This window comes from Penicillium daleae (genome assembly GCF_028827525.1).
Source record: "Penicillium daleae strain IBT 16125 chromosome Unknown utg000008l_segment0_segment0, whole genome shotgun sequence".
NCBI lineage: Eukaryota > Fungi > Ascomycota > Eurotiomycetes > Eurotiales > Aspergillaceae > Penicillium > Penicillium daleae.
This window is the reverse complement of record NW_026623156.1, coordinates 5,343,009-5,358,945: the sequence shown is the minus strand read 5'-3', so window position 1 is coordinate 5,358,945 and position 15,937 is coordinate 5,343,009. Positions and strand designations below refer to the sequence as shown.

General features: G+C 50.9%; 6 protein-coding genes across 6 annotated transcripts; 3 read left to right on the top strand and 3 right to left on the bottom strand.

The window, feature by feature from the left end:
• Positions 1-690: 690 nt before the first annotated feature.
• Positions 691-1,461, top strand: N7458_010411 (ribonuclease P subunit p20 family protein; the record flags this gene model as incomplete). The annotated part of the gene is made up of 2 exons (XM_056913793.1): positions 691-763; positions 860-1,461. 2 exons carry the CDS (start codon positions 691-693, stop codon positions 1,459-1,461), a joined length of 675 nt encoding a protein of 224 aa, XP_056762642.1.
• Positions 1,462-2,052: 591 nt separating this feature from the next.
• Positions 2,053-3,685, bottom strand: N7458_010410 (leucine-rich repeat domain-containing protein; the record flags this gene model as incomplete). Its single annotated transcript, XM_056913792.1, has 2 exons — positions 2,053-3,022; positions 3,084-3,685. The coding sequence occupies 2 exons, from the start codon at positions 3,683-3,685 to the stop codon at positions 2,053-2,055; spliced, it is 1,572 nt and encodes a 523-aa protein (XP_056762641.1).
• A 1,109-nt stretch (positions 3,686-4,794) lies between these two features.
• Positions 4,795-5,121, bottom strand: N7458_010409 (uncharacterized protein; the record flags this gene model as incomplete). The annotated part of the gene is made up of 1 exon (XM_056913791.1): positions 4,795-5,121. The coding sequence occupies one exon, from the start codon at positions 5,119-5,121 to the stop codon at positions 4,795-4,797; it is 327 nt and encodes a 108-aa protein (XP_056762640.1).
• A 4,565-nt stretch (positions 5,122-9,686) lies between these two features.
• On the bottom strand, positions 9,687-10,323 carry N7458_010408 (MGR2/ROMO1 family protein; the record flags this gene model as incomplete). The annotated part of the gene is made up of 5 exons (XM_056913790.1): positions 9,687-9,810; positions 9,889-9,979; positions 10,043-10,072; positions 10,159-10,185; positions 10,263-10,323. 5 exons carry the CDS (start codon positions 10,321-10,323, stop codon positions 9,687-9,689), a joined length of 333 nt encoding a protein of 110 aa, XP_056762639.1.
• An 860-nt stretch (positions 10,324-11,183) lies between these two features.
• On the top strand, positions 11,184-13,518 carry N7458_010407 (uncharacterized protein; the record flags this gene model as incomplete). The annotated part of the gene is given in 3 exon segments (XM_056913789.1): positions 11,184-12,311; positions 12,368-12,535; positions 12,553-13,518. The coding sequence occupies 3 exon segments, from the start codon at positions 11,184-11,186 to the stop codon at positions 13,516-13,518; spliced, it is 2,262 nt and encodes a 753-aa protein (XP_056762638.1).
• Positions 13,519-15,146: 1,628 nt separating this feature from the next.
• N7458_010406 (MARVEL domain-containing protein) lies at positions 15,147-15,767 on the top strand (the record flags this gene model as incomplete). Its single annotated transcript, XM_056913788.1, has 3 exons — positions 15,147-15,182; positions 15,248-15,469; positions 15,525-15,767. 3 exons carry the CDS (start codon positions 15,147-15,149, stop codon positions 15,765-15,767), a joined length of 501 nt encoding a protein of 166 aa, XP_056762637.1.
• Positions 15,768-15,937: the final 170 nt, after the last annotated feature.

The following is a 15,937-nucleotide window of genomic DNA, read 5'->3' as shown; positions in this document are numbered from 1 at the left end:
GCTTCCACGACCCAAAGACCAATAGAAATTCCGCCAATCAAGTCCACCAGATGGTCGCGGGTATCGACAGAAAGTCCTGCGTAGCGACATCTTTGGATGACGCTTGGACTGAACGGACTTGACTTACGTCCTTGGTTGCGTGCTCCTTCCCTGCGAGTTCTGGGCCTTGCCGGGGAAGGAGCACTGTTTGCCATGTGTTCGATGCATTATTGGCAGGACCATCCCGCACTGTCTGTCGTACATCCAATTTGCGCTTTCCAATTCTCTATTGTGTAAAGAAGTCAAAGTTTACATCTCGTAGTCATTGTCGTTTCATTGAGGTTGTGCGAATCCTTGGGCTCGATCTGCTTGGCAAGCTGAAGTTCGGCGGTACGAGATTCCAAGATATATTTCGCCGTTGCTACTCGGTAATGTAGCTGGGACACGATAGTCACCTTGGTGTTGCAACGACAATGGATACAGGGCGCCAGTATTTAGTCTACACGAAGAAAAATAATTTTGTTCTTCACCCAAGGACATCTACTAGACCATAGGCGTTGATACCACACCTGCATGTCAACCCATGCAACTCTCGACCTCTAGGCGATCTCATCTCACTACACCGCCCGGCAGAAAAGATATGACGATAAGGACCTCCTCGCGACGACCCCCCTGCTACAGCTCGAAGCGAGAAACGACAACACTTTGGCCATGGGGAACGGACCTTTGGAGCGAAAGCTCCAATTCGAGAAGAAGAATCAGGATCTTGTCAAGCTCCCTAAGTGTACGCTCACGCTTCCTGCCCTGATCCCCCACTGGTTCACGCATCGAAACACTCGAAGATGAACATGCGCAAAAGTCTAACAAATGAAATCTGCAGACGCGAAGGTTGAAAAGCGACCTATTCCCCATGCGCCAGTCGCCTCCCCCTACGCTGGTGCTTCGGTGCCCAAGATCGTCTACGTATCCAGCAACACGCCCTTCATGAGTGCCGTGAAGCGCGTCCAGAAATTACTCCGCCAGGCTGAGAAGCGCGTCACAGCCAATATCAGCCTCGAGGATAGCCGAAAAACAGAACAGCAGAAGCTCATGGAGCTTGCCAGAATCGCTGAAATGCGGGAAGAAGTGTTTGTGAAGGCTACCGGGCGTGCTATCGAGAAGGCATTGAACGTGGGCAAGTGGTTCGAGGAGAAAGAGGCTGAATACACTGTCCGAGTGAAGACTGGGAGTGTGCTTGTTGTCGATGACGTGGTTGAAGATGAAGAGAAGAAAGAGCGGGAGTTACAGAAGCAACAACGTGAGGAGGGGAGGGATCCCCAAAAGAACGCTGAAGAGAAATCCGATTCACAAAATGCTACATCGAAAAGCGCCGCGAAGGAAAAGAAGAAGCGTCCCGCCTCTGCGATATCCGAAGACGCCGAGCTTCCGGAGACCAGAACCCGATGGGTCAAAATGGTTGAGGTGGCTGTAAGCCTCAGGTGAAACCATCTGCGGACTGCGAGAACATTTTATGCAGATCATAGCGACCAGGGAGGGCGAGGCTGCACCACGCAAAGCCATTGCCTTCAGCGACGCCGAGGCAGATAGCTGTTACGATACCAGATTCTCCATCTGAGATGCAATTACCGCTCCGGAACGATCAGCGAAAGACACGGGCGGCACGAAAAACAACCGTGTCAACTGGAGGACCCAAGGGGGCCATTTGATGTTGCAGATGGACTTCGCCATTTTAGCCGATGCCACTGGTCTTCCCTAAGACAGCTTCATGATCGTCACACTGCCCTGCAACATCCATGCATCTCTCAAGAGGGGTCCGGCCACATTTGTATTGCCATGGCCCTCCATCAAGTGATTAGTTACAGATCAAGGAACAGTCGACCGTCATTGGATACCCAGCTAATCTCACTATTGATACCCTTCCGGGTCAAAATCCCGAAGAATTTGAGAACAATGAACATCCGTAACCATATATGCATAGTGGCCGTAAGCTATAATAACACCGAAATCTAATACATACAAATAAACCATATACAAGGCCCATGCCTCGGAACATGAAGAATCGAGACAAGAAAACTATTCTACAGACTGCACACCAGGCACACAAGCCCAGCTGCAGCTAACCCGCTTGAAAGGCAGAGGCCGGAGCTGCTCCCCCGAAACCCGAGGCCTCTTCATACCGTTCTCATGTGGGGTGCAGTCCCACCACTCGGTCCACTTGGCACGAGGAACTATGAATTCCCGCTGACAGATTGAGCAGTGCTGTGCTCCTTCCTGTCGGGCCTGTCGCGCAAGAGAGATCAAGGGGATCACGAGTGCGGGGAACTCCATAAGTTCGAGATCGGTGAGTTGTTCGATGCCGGGGAGCTTGGAGATCGCGCGGAGAGAGACCTCACGGAGTGAAGGGGCTCTGGATGATGGGTATGTTGTGGAGACTGCGTTGAGTGATGGATTCCACTCGAGGGGTCGTCCTTCCATGTCCAAGCGGCTCACTGGTCCCGTTGCGACGTGGATAGGTGTCCATGCATCATCAGGAGGGACACCTTCGTAGTCGCGGAATTTGGGAATGGGAGTAGTTTCCGGAGTGTCTTCTTCAACCTCATCCTCATCTTTAGCATCATTGGGCTTGTCAAATTGGCAGTGCCAATCCACCAGTCCAGATTCGTCGATTGACGGGAATGGATTCGGATGGGCGGTAAAGTGCTTCAACTCTCCTTGCTGCAACAGCCATAGAAGATCCCAGGGTAGTTCATCAAGTCGATTCACGGAGACATTGAGAACTTGCAGTGCAGTCAATTTGCGAATCGCCTCTGGGATCCGTGTGAGCTTGTTATTCCGCAAGCTGAGAACCTTGAGATCTTTCAGATCGAAGATCTCACTAGTATATAGTGTATTGAGGGAATTGTTGGAGAGATAGATTCGGAGGAATGGTTGTAGCGATGAGTAGGCGTTTTCAGATACGGGTGCCTCGTGCAAAGAAGGTAGCTTGGTCAGATGGTGCAGTGGTCGTAATAGACCTGGAGGAATACTCCTCATATTAATGTTTCTGTTCATTGACATGGTTAGAAACCATATCCCTGAGTATCATGCCGTCCTGAAGCTCTTACCCAAGATCAACGCTATCATCGCCCTTCTCCAGACAATCATTGATCACAGCTTTCACATACTTGTGTTCCTCCGACTCGACAGGGCCTTGTAAAATAATGGGACGAGGCTGCATTGAAGCGGACTGTATATCAGACGGTTTAACAAGCAACGGCGCATTGGAAACTTTACTCGGCGCTCGAGGATCAAGCACCGTCTTCAGGAGATCCTCTCCCCAATTCGACGCATCTTCCGACGGCAAAGAAGACTCCGCAATAGATTCATCACTCCCCATCCAAACGCCACTATCAACGTGACGCTTCTCCTTGAAATCAGCCCGCTTCCGTTTGGGATCCGACACCTGTTCTCCCCACCAAGTCCCACGGTACCGACGCTTTCGCCCAGCGCCCGCTACCGGCGCATGGTAGTTCTCCAGCCCAGAAGCGGGAATGTCATCGCTCGAGAACAGCGCCGGGTCACTCGAGGGCTGGCTGGAGCGATCGTCGAAGCGCGACAGCCGGCGCGACCTGCGGAAGGACGATGCGACCGAGCCTGCGGGTGAGAGGCGGGATGGCGAACGGTGTCGAATCCGCCGCGGTGGGGGAAGGGGGACCTCGTTGTCCATTTGCGATCAATGGAGTCGCAAGGAGCGACGAGACACGTTGACCTTGTGTCCCTTTTTAATTCATCCGGAGGGGGCGATTGATGTGTGTTTGGCTTCGGACCAGGAAGGGGTCGCGACGCGTTGTGGACCCCGCGGGGGGAAGTAGTGTCAAAACACACACACACACACACACACACACACACACACACACACACACACACACACACGCGACGTGGGCGCTCTGGAGGAGAAAGATCTCAGGGATATCAATTGGAACAATTGAACAATAAGTCCCTCCAGACAGCGTGGGGAAAGAGAATAAATAAACAAGAAACAAAAAGATGGGTTGGATATATCCGAACAGATACCAAGAGATAAGATCCGATCAAACGACGGACTGCCCAAAGTGGCGGACGCGTGGGCGCACGGCCGTCTCCAGCGGGAGAAGCGGGATGGTTCTCGATCCACAATTCCACTGGAATGTTCGATCGACAGGATCTTCTCTACGTATCAAAGTCTACATTCTGGACATTTCGAACAATTGATCGCATGACCGAACCAAAGATATAAAGGTGTCAATTGATGCCCAGTGGATAGTCGAGTGTAGCTCTTCAGCAAATGGATTCAAATTGATATTCGTATCCGGACTACGCCAACCAAGACAGTATCAGGTATAGCCAGTGCTTCTTTGCTGTAGGTCCCCGAAAACACCATCCACAGTACACTATATGAACAGAAGAAGTGAAGTAGGTAAAAATGGGGGGTTATAGAAGAAAGTAATTCAACATCAACTCGTGTCCACAGAAAATATCGTAAAGGGGGTATTTGGAAGTGTGAAAGGCGTTAAGAAAAAAAAAAAAAGGGCCGTCATCCTCTTCGAAAAAGGGTTCTCCAGCTAACCACAAGGAATCATAAAAAATGGAAGAAAGAAGAGAAATTATCTCAAAATAAAAATGGTAATCCCGGCTCTGCTGGAGAGGAACGGCAGGAGCTGAAGAGAGCACTGAGAAAGTCCAGGCGGATGGGACGAGCGTCGGCGAGCTGCAGTTATATGCCAGGCAGCAAGTCCACCGTCGATTGTTGAGACTCTGCCTGGTCTCAATGGCTGCCTCCATTGATCGCGTGCGCGATTACAGGGCCGCGCCCATAATCAGCGCGAAAGATCCTGCGACCAGAGCCGCTGGCATGCCAGCGCCGAGAGCAACGGCGCCGCCAGTCTTGGTGGCGGAGGCAGCAGCCTGGGTCGAGGACGGGGTGGCAGAAGAGGTGACCAGAGGAGTAGACTTCGCCGAGACGGTCATCACGCTTGCGCTGGAACTGGGGGTTGCAGTGACCGAGTTGACGCGGATCAGGGTGTTGGTGATGGTCGTGGTCGTCACGGAGGTGGTGACATCTTCCGCGGCCATGACCGGGGCGACAGCGATGCAAAGAAGAGAGACAATGGCGCTGAACTTCATTTTGTCGTTTGTTGGTTCAGTTGGATGAGCAATGAGATTTAGGTCGTGCGGTGACGAGAGAGTGTTTGGACTAGCACAGAAGTCTGGCAATGAACCGAGTCACTGCGAAGAGGAGAGAGAGAGAGAGACAGGCGCAAGGCGTAGTAGAGTAGAATAGAGAGAGTGAGAGCAGATCAGGCTTTGAGCACAAATGAGTGGGACTCAAAGACCAAGACTGTGAGGGTAGAGAGCGTTGAGTGCGTTGAAGGGAGTGTGGGCTCGAAATCGAGGGAGAGTGGAAGAGGTATAAACGAGTGACAGGGTACAGGAAGTACGAAGTACTAATACTAAATGAGTGACTGGGGGTGAAGAAGAGTTTTCCGCAAGGCCTAACAGGGGGAAGAAGAGGAAGGATGACAGGGTGTGGTATGCGCCCAGTCTAAATAAATTCCAGGCACGCGAGATTGGCCGCCAACCTGGGGAAAGGGTCATCCGGCCATTCAGGGTCCCCTAATTGAGCCCTCGCTGGCCAGAAATTCGAACTTTCTCGTTCATTTTGGCCATTAATTGATTTATTGCTTTTTTGGCTTTTTATTAAAATTATTCAAAGGATTGCCACTAGTCGATTTGGGGGTGGCATGAGGCTCCTATTGGGCCGATGAGGACGCCGTTCCTGGGACTATCCGAAATAGGGCCGGTCCAAAATCGAACTATGGAGAACGGGGGTGCAATCACGACCCTAACGATGGAGTCAATCCTGCAGTGCTGCCAAGAACCTTACGAAATATGGCCAGGGCCTGGCTGACTCGCACAGACTGTCTCCCACCCGTTCGGCGTCTCCCCGGAGAACTCGAACCTCGTTCTGCGAGGGAGCGGAAGGGGGTGTCCGCTCCAGGGACGTCAATCAGCACTGCACTACTGCAGCATAATCTCAATGCTGTATGACGGTCAATCACCCGGCGATTGGAGACGATCCCAGAGCTATCGGCAGACCAGAGTACATTTGTACTTTTGTTCTATACGGATTACCTGAACACGAAGTCTTCGCGAGTAATGAGAAAACTCAACGGGCAGCCATTATTTGTGACTGCGCGTTTGTTGTTCGAGGCGCAATACGAGATTCTTTCGCCACCCCTGGAGGATGCCATCGGGGGCCATTGGGGGGGTCGCCAGCAGGTCTACCTACCTAAAGTGGACTAGAGAGGCGTAACTGGGGGCGACCTCGATCCAACGGTTGAACGACAGCCACCTGACCAGGGCCCCCGCTGAAACCATTCAGGTATCGAATCGTGTTTCCATACGCGCTCGCAGTTTCTCTTTAATAACGATGCTCGTTGAGCAGCAGATGTGCAGCAGCGTCTCCAGGGCAGCGTCGTGACAGCTTTGGTATTGTTTTTGTTGTTCCGGTATGTTTCCTTTCCAGTCGATGCCCTGTGTGACCCCTGGCGTCATGGATGCAGGAACGGACAGCACGGATCTCTCAGGGCTGGTTGATTCTGATTCGCCCTTGAGTAGTGTAAGCAGCGTTGACGATTTTTTCAGGATGGGCGGCCACTCTCGTCACTGGGGACTGATCGGATTGGCTGGCGGGGTGAAGTACCCGAGATTGGAACCGAATTTGCGTCTCTGTTTTGCCTCGTTCGACTGCTGCCCGACTGCCAGTCCACTCTGCCAGGGCCGGAGTGGCACTTACCCACCAGCCCACAGTGTCGTCGCCCTCCTGCCCAGTGTCCACTAAACACGAGAATTCGCACAAGGCCTCTGGCGGAATTTCGACCGTCCAAAACCCCAGCTTGGCGGAAAACCCACCCGAACGAGTTCGAGCGACTCAGATGCCTGTGCCTGAGACGACCCATGGGACACCCTCCGAGGTCGATCCACTGCACTTGAAGATCGACCTTCTCGCCTTCTTTTTGCGGCTATTAGCGCTCACTGTTGTGAGTCTGGGGGGTTCGAGAACTTGATTGATCATCCCGTCTGGCCCTATGGTTCTGCTTGCAGAAATTTCAACGGTGACCAACGCGAAATGGACGCGAACATTGGAGGGGTGACTTGTCCAACCGCGTAGAGTTTTCAAAGCAAAGTCACTTTGCAGCTTGGGATGACCTGGCTGCCAGCAAACTATCAGGTTCCCAAACCTAAAGATCCATTACGTGAGTGAGTAGCCGTCATCGTTCTCGCGCCGAGGTCCAATGGGACGAAATGTTTCTTGTAGTAGTTGGGTCGGAAAGACGATCTCTGGCCGACTGGTGTCACATCACGCCGGTCACCGCTTGTTCTCCTTGTCCGATCTGTTGAACACGTAGGGGGATCCCGGGCCGGGTCGGGTTCAAGGTTCATGAATCTACTGATGCATATCTTAAGACATCCCCGAGTTACACAATTATATGGGCAAGGCAATCCTGGTAACCGAAATGGCAGTACAATGGCAGCAATACGATAGGTCAAAGTACAGACCATTATTAGGACAAGCTGAGGTCGGCGCAAACCGGCCTCTCCAATATGACCCGAAGGTCTATGGGCTGGCCAGATATGTACGACGTTCTCTATGCGCTAATTGATGGTGATCGGGATGACATCAGCCTTTCAGATCCGTACCTTCATCGGCGTGTTAGGAGATGACTGATGCTGGGATGTACTGCATGTCATCCGCTAATGCCCCTTGATACGAGATTCTTGTACTAAATAGTGCTCTTCGAGAGAAGAATCCATTGATAATGACTAGCAATAGTTGACATCTTTTACTACAGAGTTTCAGAGTCTACTGAAACATGCTAATGGCTCCTACCTAGTTTGACATTCCTGGAGGTTTCATGAAGACCAAACGAACTAGATATCAAGACCATATATCCGATTCCTCAAGGTCAAATTTCTCTGTTTCTATGAAAGTTTAAACGTCGAATGACGTTTCATTTGTCTACTACTCCTGCTAGGGTGAGTAGCGTGAAGAATCAGGAGTGCTGTCTACAGGACACATACATAAAACTCCGATAAAGGCCTGGCAAGACTGACACCCTGGACATTTATGGGAGTTAGGACCGTGAACAGGTGGACGTGAGTCTGTGCGAATTTGAGAATCTGACAAATACTCAGAAAGCAAGTGATGCCTTCTATTGGATGAGGCTTGATTGGTTCTCCTATTTGTAGCCTGTTTCCCTGTGTTTGGCATCACGATGAGTCAGTTTTCCTGATTAGTTATGTATATGACTCTCATCTGCCCTATTCTTGATCAAGCTCTTGAGGATGTATGGAACGCCATACAGTACTGAGTACGATTTGACAATCATCTCGATACAACAATCTTTAGTGTTGACCAGTTTCTGCTTCGTATTTAGTATGTCTTGTTCGCGACACCACCTCACTATCTTCGATCTCACCATCACTTTGGGCATCCCAAATTCATGCGTGGGCTTGCTATTGTTGTTGTGCCAGCCTTCTTGATGCTCAGTAGGTGATAAGGGATCTCATTTAGTGCAACCGAGGCACTAAGGTGTGTTATCTCGCTGTATTTTAACAAAAGACAGAACTCCACTAATCACTTTTCCAGAAAAACAAGTGCGATATAATTGTATGGAAACATCGCGTTCGGAATCAATCAGGCTTGATATAGGGCGTGTCTGCGTAAAGCCTTTTGATCTAGCTCCACCTTTCCAGGCAGGGTGGTTCCTCACCTGCCTCCAAACCGGCGCACTCATATGAGAACTCAACTCCTAATACAAAGCTCACGAAATGACTGCCAGAATACCCAGGTTATTCAATGGCTTTCAATGGCTTTCTCAATGGCTTTCCCAGCAGCCGATGCATACCAAGTTTGGTCTGACAACAAACTTGGGAGAATGATAGGATCCGAAACCTGCCCGCTCTAATCGCTTTAGCAACACTCTGTCACTGAATTCTAGAACCCATCCATGATATTCTGTCTAGGAATGTTCCTGGGCTAACGATGTCGATTTGTCTATTGACCAAGGTGTGAGACGGGGTTCATTGAGAAAGTATACGAGATGCTACATAGTGTAGACTTGGGGGTACTCTGCGTCCACAGCAACATGTCTAGTCCTATGTCGCTCCCAATGGAATGGGATTGAAGCACCTTAACGATTGAATCAGGCTATTCCTACGAGGAAGTGATGCTTCATTAGCAATTTCTTGGCAAAAGTGTTTCGCTGCTAGTTATACACGCCCTGGCCTAAGGTTCAGCACATCTACCGTGCTTTTGGCTAATTAGACCACTTCACTTCTACTTCTGAGCAAATGAAAGCAGCTTAGGTACCATGATATCGATGATGAACAGATGCAAGTGTACTGTCGACAGTACCTAGGGCACGAGCGTCAACGCCAGGACAAAATACCACCCTGCAGGCCCCAGAGGTGACTGGCATATGTACAGTGTAGGAGTGGAAAGCTAAGGCTTCGCATCCAGCCTGCAGCAGCCACTCTGCAGCCTCTCAACCACCAAAATCCTCGGCCCCAAGTCTGTCAGAACGCTCAAAAGAGAAATGACTATCGTACAAAAACTGCCCCCTTCGATTTGGTCATGTCGCATATCTTCTCGGACAACTGCTTAGAGATATTAGAGATTGACGAGATTATTGGCGCATCTGGCGCAGAGGGCTCTGGCGGGGGAGCATAATAGGCGGGCCTCGAGCGCGGAGCCAGGCATCGTTGTGGGGTCCCTCCGTACGGATAACGCTGCCGATGGACATAAAGAGACTGCATATCAAAAGAAAGCTTTGATTAGCTTGCTATACTCAGACCGAAGGCGGTGATGGGAGAAGAAGATAGAAATACCCGAAAGTGGCACCAGAACCCAGCATGTACTTGCCCAGAGTACGCATGACACCGTTGGGGCCTGCGCCGTACTGGAAGATGGTCACCGTTCCTTTGTTTGGTTAGCTGGTATGACTCCAAGCTTCACAAGTTGTTGGATTTTCATGTCACATACCGATAATGAAGCCCATGATTCCACCGACAGCTATTTGTTGAGTGTCGCATTAGCAGGAGCTTTTATAGTAGGTATTGAATTTTGAAGTTGGGCCAGGCCATCCTTTAGTCACGTACTGGATCCCATCATTGCACCCATTTTCACTAATCTCTTGTCAGCTATTTGATCTCTCAAACCCGGCGTTGAGCTGCTCCAAGCGTGAGCTCAGTTGACAACATACTCTTGTCGAAGGTCGAGGGACCAACGGGACCCCCTGCGGGAGGAGCTGCAACAACGGGCATCGTGAATGAACGATTGAAGCTCTGATTTGAAACCACAAAGTTAGAGCTTTTGATTGCAGCCCAAAGTATTGACACAACTCACGAGTGCGCTTCGATGATACTGTCAGACGAGAACAGGCGCTTTTTGCTCAAAGCGCATCACGGAACCTCCTCTCTCCACCTTTGACCTCACCGCCTTTCCACGTGACCATAACGGCCGCTCTCACAGCACGTGCTGATAATGCACGTGACCATGCTTGACTGGAGGCGTCAAGGGAGCAGGGACCAGACCACTCTCCTCTCCTTGGGCGATTTCCTCTATGGCCGACCATCCCGGATCCTTGATTTTACCCTCGTTACATCGCTGTTAGGGTGGCCTTTGAGCCTACAGCAAGGCGGCAGTCCGTCTTGTGCTTCATTCATTGCCCTGGGACGGTGTGAGACATCGGTCGCTGCTCACGTTTCGGCAAGACCTCACACGCCTCCTTGGCCTGGAGCACTGACTTTCTACCCCAGCCTGCGACTAGATCTACTTGAAACTACTATTTACGGGTAAGCTTGTCATCTATCGACATCTTTTAAACAGTCTGATGGCTCGACTCCGGGTCCTCGGGCCTGTGGACTCGATTAATTGTTTGGCTGCCGACCGAAAAGCGCTAACGCGACCGTTCTGGAACTAGCCGGCCGTCCACCAAAACCAAAAGCCCTTGCACGCGTATCACAGCCCTTCTCCTCCATAATCACTGCCGAATCTTCACGACTGCTTCTACATTCCTCTCGCCTTAACCCGGGGGCCTTCCATCAAGGCTCTCCCAATCCGTGACCGTCGATCCCTGCACAGATATCCCATTGTGTCCTATCAATCTCAGGCAACCTTCTCCATGACTGCTGTGGCATCTCCGCCTAGTGTGCAATCGGGGTCTCGCTTGGGATGGTATAGCACTGGCAACGGAGGACAAGGAGCCCTCTCTTCAGTGAATGCGGAAGAAGTGTCACGGATGTTCATGCCCAGGAAACACGTTCAGCGGTCCAACTCTTCGTCCTCATTGAACTCAAACTCTTCGACGTCTACGGTAGTAGCGACGACTGGCTCACAAGATACCCATTCTGGTCAGAGTTCCAACTCCGAAACAAGTACGTGGTCGTCAAAGAAGAAGCCTATTAGGAATCCTTGGCCAAGCTCGAAGGCCGAACCTGTTGCTGGAGTGACGAACACACGATCCCAGCCTGTTCCTGCGTTCTCATCTGGACCTACGGCCTCGTCAACTATGTCCGCCATGCACCAACCTAATATTGTACCCTCGCAGAATATGCTGCAATCCTCTCCACAGAATGGCGTAAGACAAACGAATGGGCAACCTGCAGCAGAACCACCCGCGATTTTGGCCCTTACCCCTATGAACGGCACTTTTGAAAAGAAACAGATCAATGTGCCATTCTACCCTGAAGTTCTGCGAATCGGCCGCCAAACCAATGCGAAGACAGTACCCACCCCAGTTAATGGGTTCTTTGATTCCAAGGTTCTCTCTCGTCAGCATGCTGAGATCTGGGCTGACAAGACCGGCAAAATCTGGATTCGTGACGTCAAGTCATCGAACGGCACATTTGTCAATGGCCACCGGTTATCGCTCGAAAACCGCGAGTCCGAACCTCACGAGCTCCGGGAGAATGATACCCTGGAACTGGGAATTGATATCGTCAGTGAAGATCAAAACACCATTGTTCACCACAAAGTCTCTGCAAAGGTTGAACATGCTGGTCTTTATGGAACAACACCCAATATCCTGGACCTCAATTTTGGAGACTTGGACCCTGCCTCAGGCGGGGGCCTGCTGCCTTCACCTCTTAGCCAGCCCCTCTCTCACCTGCGAGGTCGCTCCGGTAGTAATGTGAGCAATCGCAGCGCTCAAAGTAACGCTAGCAACCACATCAATGCCATGCACCAGCAGCGCCAGATGAATTACTGGAACTCCCCAATCTCTGTTGAGCAGGTCGTCAAGAGACTCACTGTGAGTTCCCCTGGTCATTCGCCCAAATCTTATGTCTGCTAACTGACACTTCACAGAGCGAGCTGAAACAAGCCAAACAACAGTCCCAAGACCTTCGTCAAACAGATGACTTCCTAAATGCGATCATGAAACCTGGCTATGCTGAGAAAGAAAAGGCTAGCAAGCCTTCTCCTCTTGAGAGCAGTGGCCCTCGCCAGTTGAATGGTCGTCCGAAAATGCCTCGTGTCGACTCCTTCTCCAGATTCTCCGATCCTCCCGCCCCCCTCCCCAGCAACCTCTACCAGAGAAGCCAGACGCGCCACCACGCGGTGGACCGGACGCATTCTCGCCCTTGAAACGTAGCGAGACCGAAAAGCCGAAATCGGCGTCGAATTCTCCAGTTTCCCGTGACTCCAGTCAGATTCTTGCCCTCCTTGAGACCTTGTCCACAACCAAGCGGGAACTCGAGACACAAGGGACTCGGATTAAGGAGCTTGAAGACCTTCTTCGTCGGGAGAAGGCTGCTCGTGAATCCGCAGAAGAGAAGGTCAAGAAGTTGGAAATGGACACGCTGTCAGAGAAGGTGGACAATGGGGATGCTCCCGCAGAGCGTGACCTTGATGCCTCTTTGGATCATGAACCTTCAGTCGACTCGGAACTTGATGGCCCGGAAGCAACAGTCCAGGCCAACGGATCAATTCTGTCTTCTGAGGTTCCTGTGGCCTTGGATCCTGAGAAGGCAGAGCTTTCTACTGAGGCACAACTCCAGCATCGCCTCGAGTCAGTGATGCAACAGATGGAGGAGATGAGCAAGCAGATGGCCTCTTTCAAGGAGCGCGCCGAAAGGGCCGATAATGAGAACGTTGAGCTACGCAAGTCATTGGCGGAGATGATCGAAACCATCCGCAAGGAGCGTGCCGAGAAGGCTCCGACTGCTCTCACCAACAACGAATCTCACACTCAGGCCCATGATTCAAGCAAGGTCATTTCAGGCCATGCAGGCTCTGCCGAGGATGGCGCAGTGGCGCGCATTGGCGACTCATCAGTGGAATGCTTTGAGCCAGTTTCCAAGGGTCAACAGATGGATGCTGCAGGCACGGCAATTGCGCAATGGCAACGTCGCCACTACCTAGAAGAAGCAAGCCCTTATGCATCTATGTTGGGAGTAGTCCTTCTTGGAGTAGGTTTGATGGCCTACCTCAATGGCTGGCAAAAGATGGACAAGTGATTGTGACCTGGCAATCTGTGTGCGCTCCCATTCTTGTACCCCACTTAACGACTCGTTTTCATCCCAAAAGTTGGCGCCTTAGACAAGGTTGCTCAGCATGACCTTCCTCATTCCCCGTGATTCTCTCTTCCTCCTTTGACGATTTGATTCCTTCATTGTTCTGTGGGCGTCGTCCGCCATTCGAGACGTCCTGACCGCGTGATCCATTCGTGTTTCTCGGTGTTGGGTTCAGAACCGGAACATCTTCTACTGCATACCTTGCATACTCTGACTCTCTCTCTTGTCTTTTGCCTTATCATGTTCCCCAATCCTAATTCGCACCAGTCATGATCTTGGCGCCGAATGTCCTGATCCTTACTACCCGATTCTCTCATCCAGTTTTGTCTTCCGACACCCCCTGTCACCATATCCAGTGTCTCATCGGCTCAGCCTACACGGTCCCTTGCCTCCTCTATCTTTTTTTTTCTTGTCATTACTAGCCTTTGCGTTCTCAACATTGGCATATGTCCCCTTCCCCTGTACATGATGGAAATTAGCAAGGCTGTGTTCATGGCTTGAGGTCCTTCGTTGATAGCCCTTTGACTAGGGTACTTCCTTTGCAAAGCTCCTGTTTTCATGTCATACCAGCGCGTTCTTTGTGGATGTATTCACGGGATTTGTTTTTCTGCGTCTGCTTTTTTAACGTTTAATGATTCATCTGGTCGGCGAGATCACCGATCACATTTGAAGTATCTCCTTCCTTACTAGGGAACTGTATAAACACTGCTGGGCACAACGAGTGCACCCGTATGAATCCATCTGGAGATTGATTCCAGATGGTTCATAGATGCGCCTCATTGATCGTAAACCGCGATGAGCTATGACCATCGCGTAAGGTCCTCGCTTGAGGACATGATCACGAAGAAACATTTCCATTCGTCAAATAGCCAAGATTGACTCCTCAAATCACCATGTTTGACTCAGCATTGATTTGCAGTTTTAGTGGCTCATGTTAGGGGCGGATTTAAGGGCAAGGCAGTTTCGCGCTGTGGAGCACAGGGCTGCGCTAGCTATCAACAACATGGCTTCATCTTTTCGTCCCTACGAGAAGATCCTGCCTCGAGAGAATGTGTTATTTGATGGTATATCTCAAACATTCGTTGGATTCGCTTTCCTTGACATGTGCTTCTAATCAGTGTCAGTACCGTGGGCAAAGCTTCGAGACCCAATTCTCGTCTCCTTTGGGCATGCGGCTCAACAAGGCTGGCGCACTAACATGTCTCCCTATGACCACTTGGCGGCGCATGGTGCCGGCTTAAGTTTGTGGGGAGGATCATCCTAGTCATTGGGCACTGCTCCTTGTTTGCGAAAGGATCAACAAATGAGCCTGCCCCCTCAGGCAATCCGAAACCCACTCACTGCAGCTAGCGGTCCTTTGGCCCCAAGCATCCCATATGGGGGCGGCTAATATTAGGGCTGTGCTTGGAAGATTGGTCTCCCTACAGACCTGGTATTCCCCTCAGCAAGTGGGTAGAAATAAAATAGCTGCTAGATCCTCTCTCTTCTTTCCGTTTTGTTCTCTTCTTAGAATAACTCTACTTGAACTTGTTGCAAACCAAAAAGACATTTTCTACCCCAGAACGCCCAGCATGCAGATCGTCTCTAGTATTGCACGATTCTTACAGGTATGTATCCCCTCAATGGACTCTTTTCTACAGTCTCCGAACAAAGCTAATTAGTTATTTACTAGATCCTCTTCAGCGTTGTTGTGCTGGGTCTCTCTATCACTTTGGCAAGACAACAAAAGTATGGAAAGGTCCCATCTCAGACCAGCTACGCTGCTTTCACTGGGGCTCTTGGTATCATTGCCTCAGTGATTGGTATTGTCTCTCTCTTCGTCGACCGGTTAAGAGGTGTCTTTACCTGGGTTCTTGACGGCGTCACTAGTATTGCCCTCTTAGCTGCGGGCGTGGTAGGTACACCTATGCATCTCTTGGCTTACGGTCCATATATTGACAGAAGCTCAGGCTTTCTCGGTGGCCCTCAAGGGTGTCGACTGCAATAATACTTCGACTGATGGGCCCAGTTGGGACAATCCCCTAATCAGCGGGGGGTGCTACGTGGATAAGGAGGGCACGAAGTGGTGTGCTGACAAGTACAAGGTGCATAGCCGTTGCGTTACTGCCGAGGCTGACGCTGCGTTTATGTTCCTTGCCTTCCTTGCTTGCATTGGTGTGCTTGTCGTTTCTTTCCTTTCCCGCCGCAACTAAGGAAACACTCTCTGGGCTGTGCTATGCATATTGGCTTGGTTTACTAGCCGGTAGCCGTGGCATTGGGGCAGGTTGTAAAACCTCCTTGCCATACTAGCTTGGTATTAAGTCATGATGTCGGCTTCCTCTTGTGGGCGAGACTTCTTTACGATCGTTTGATATTCGCTTGC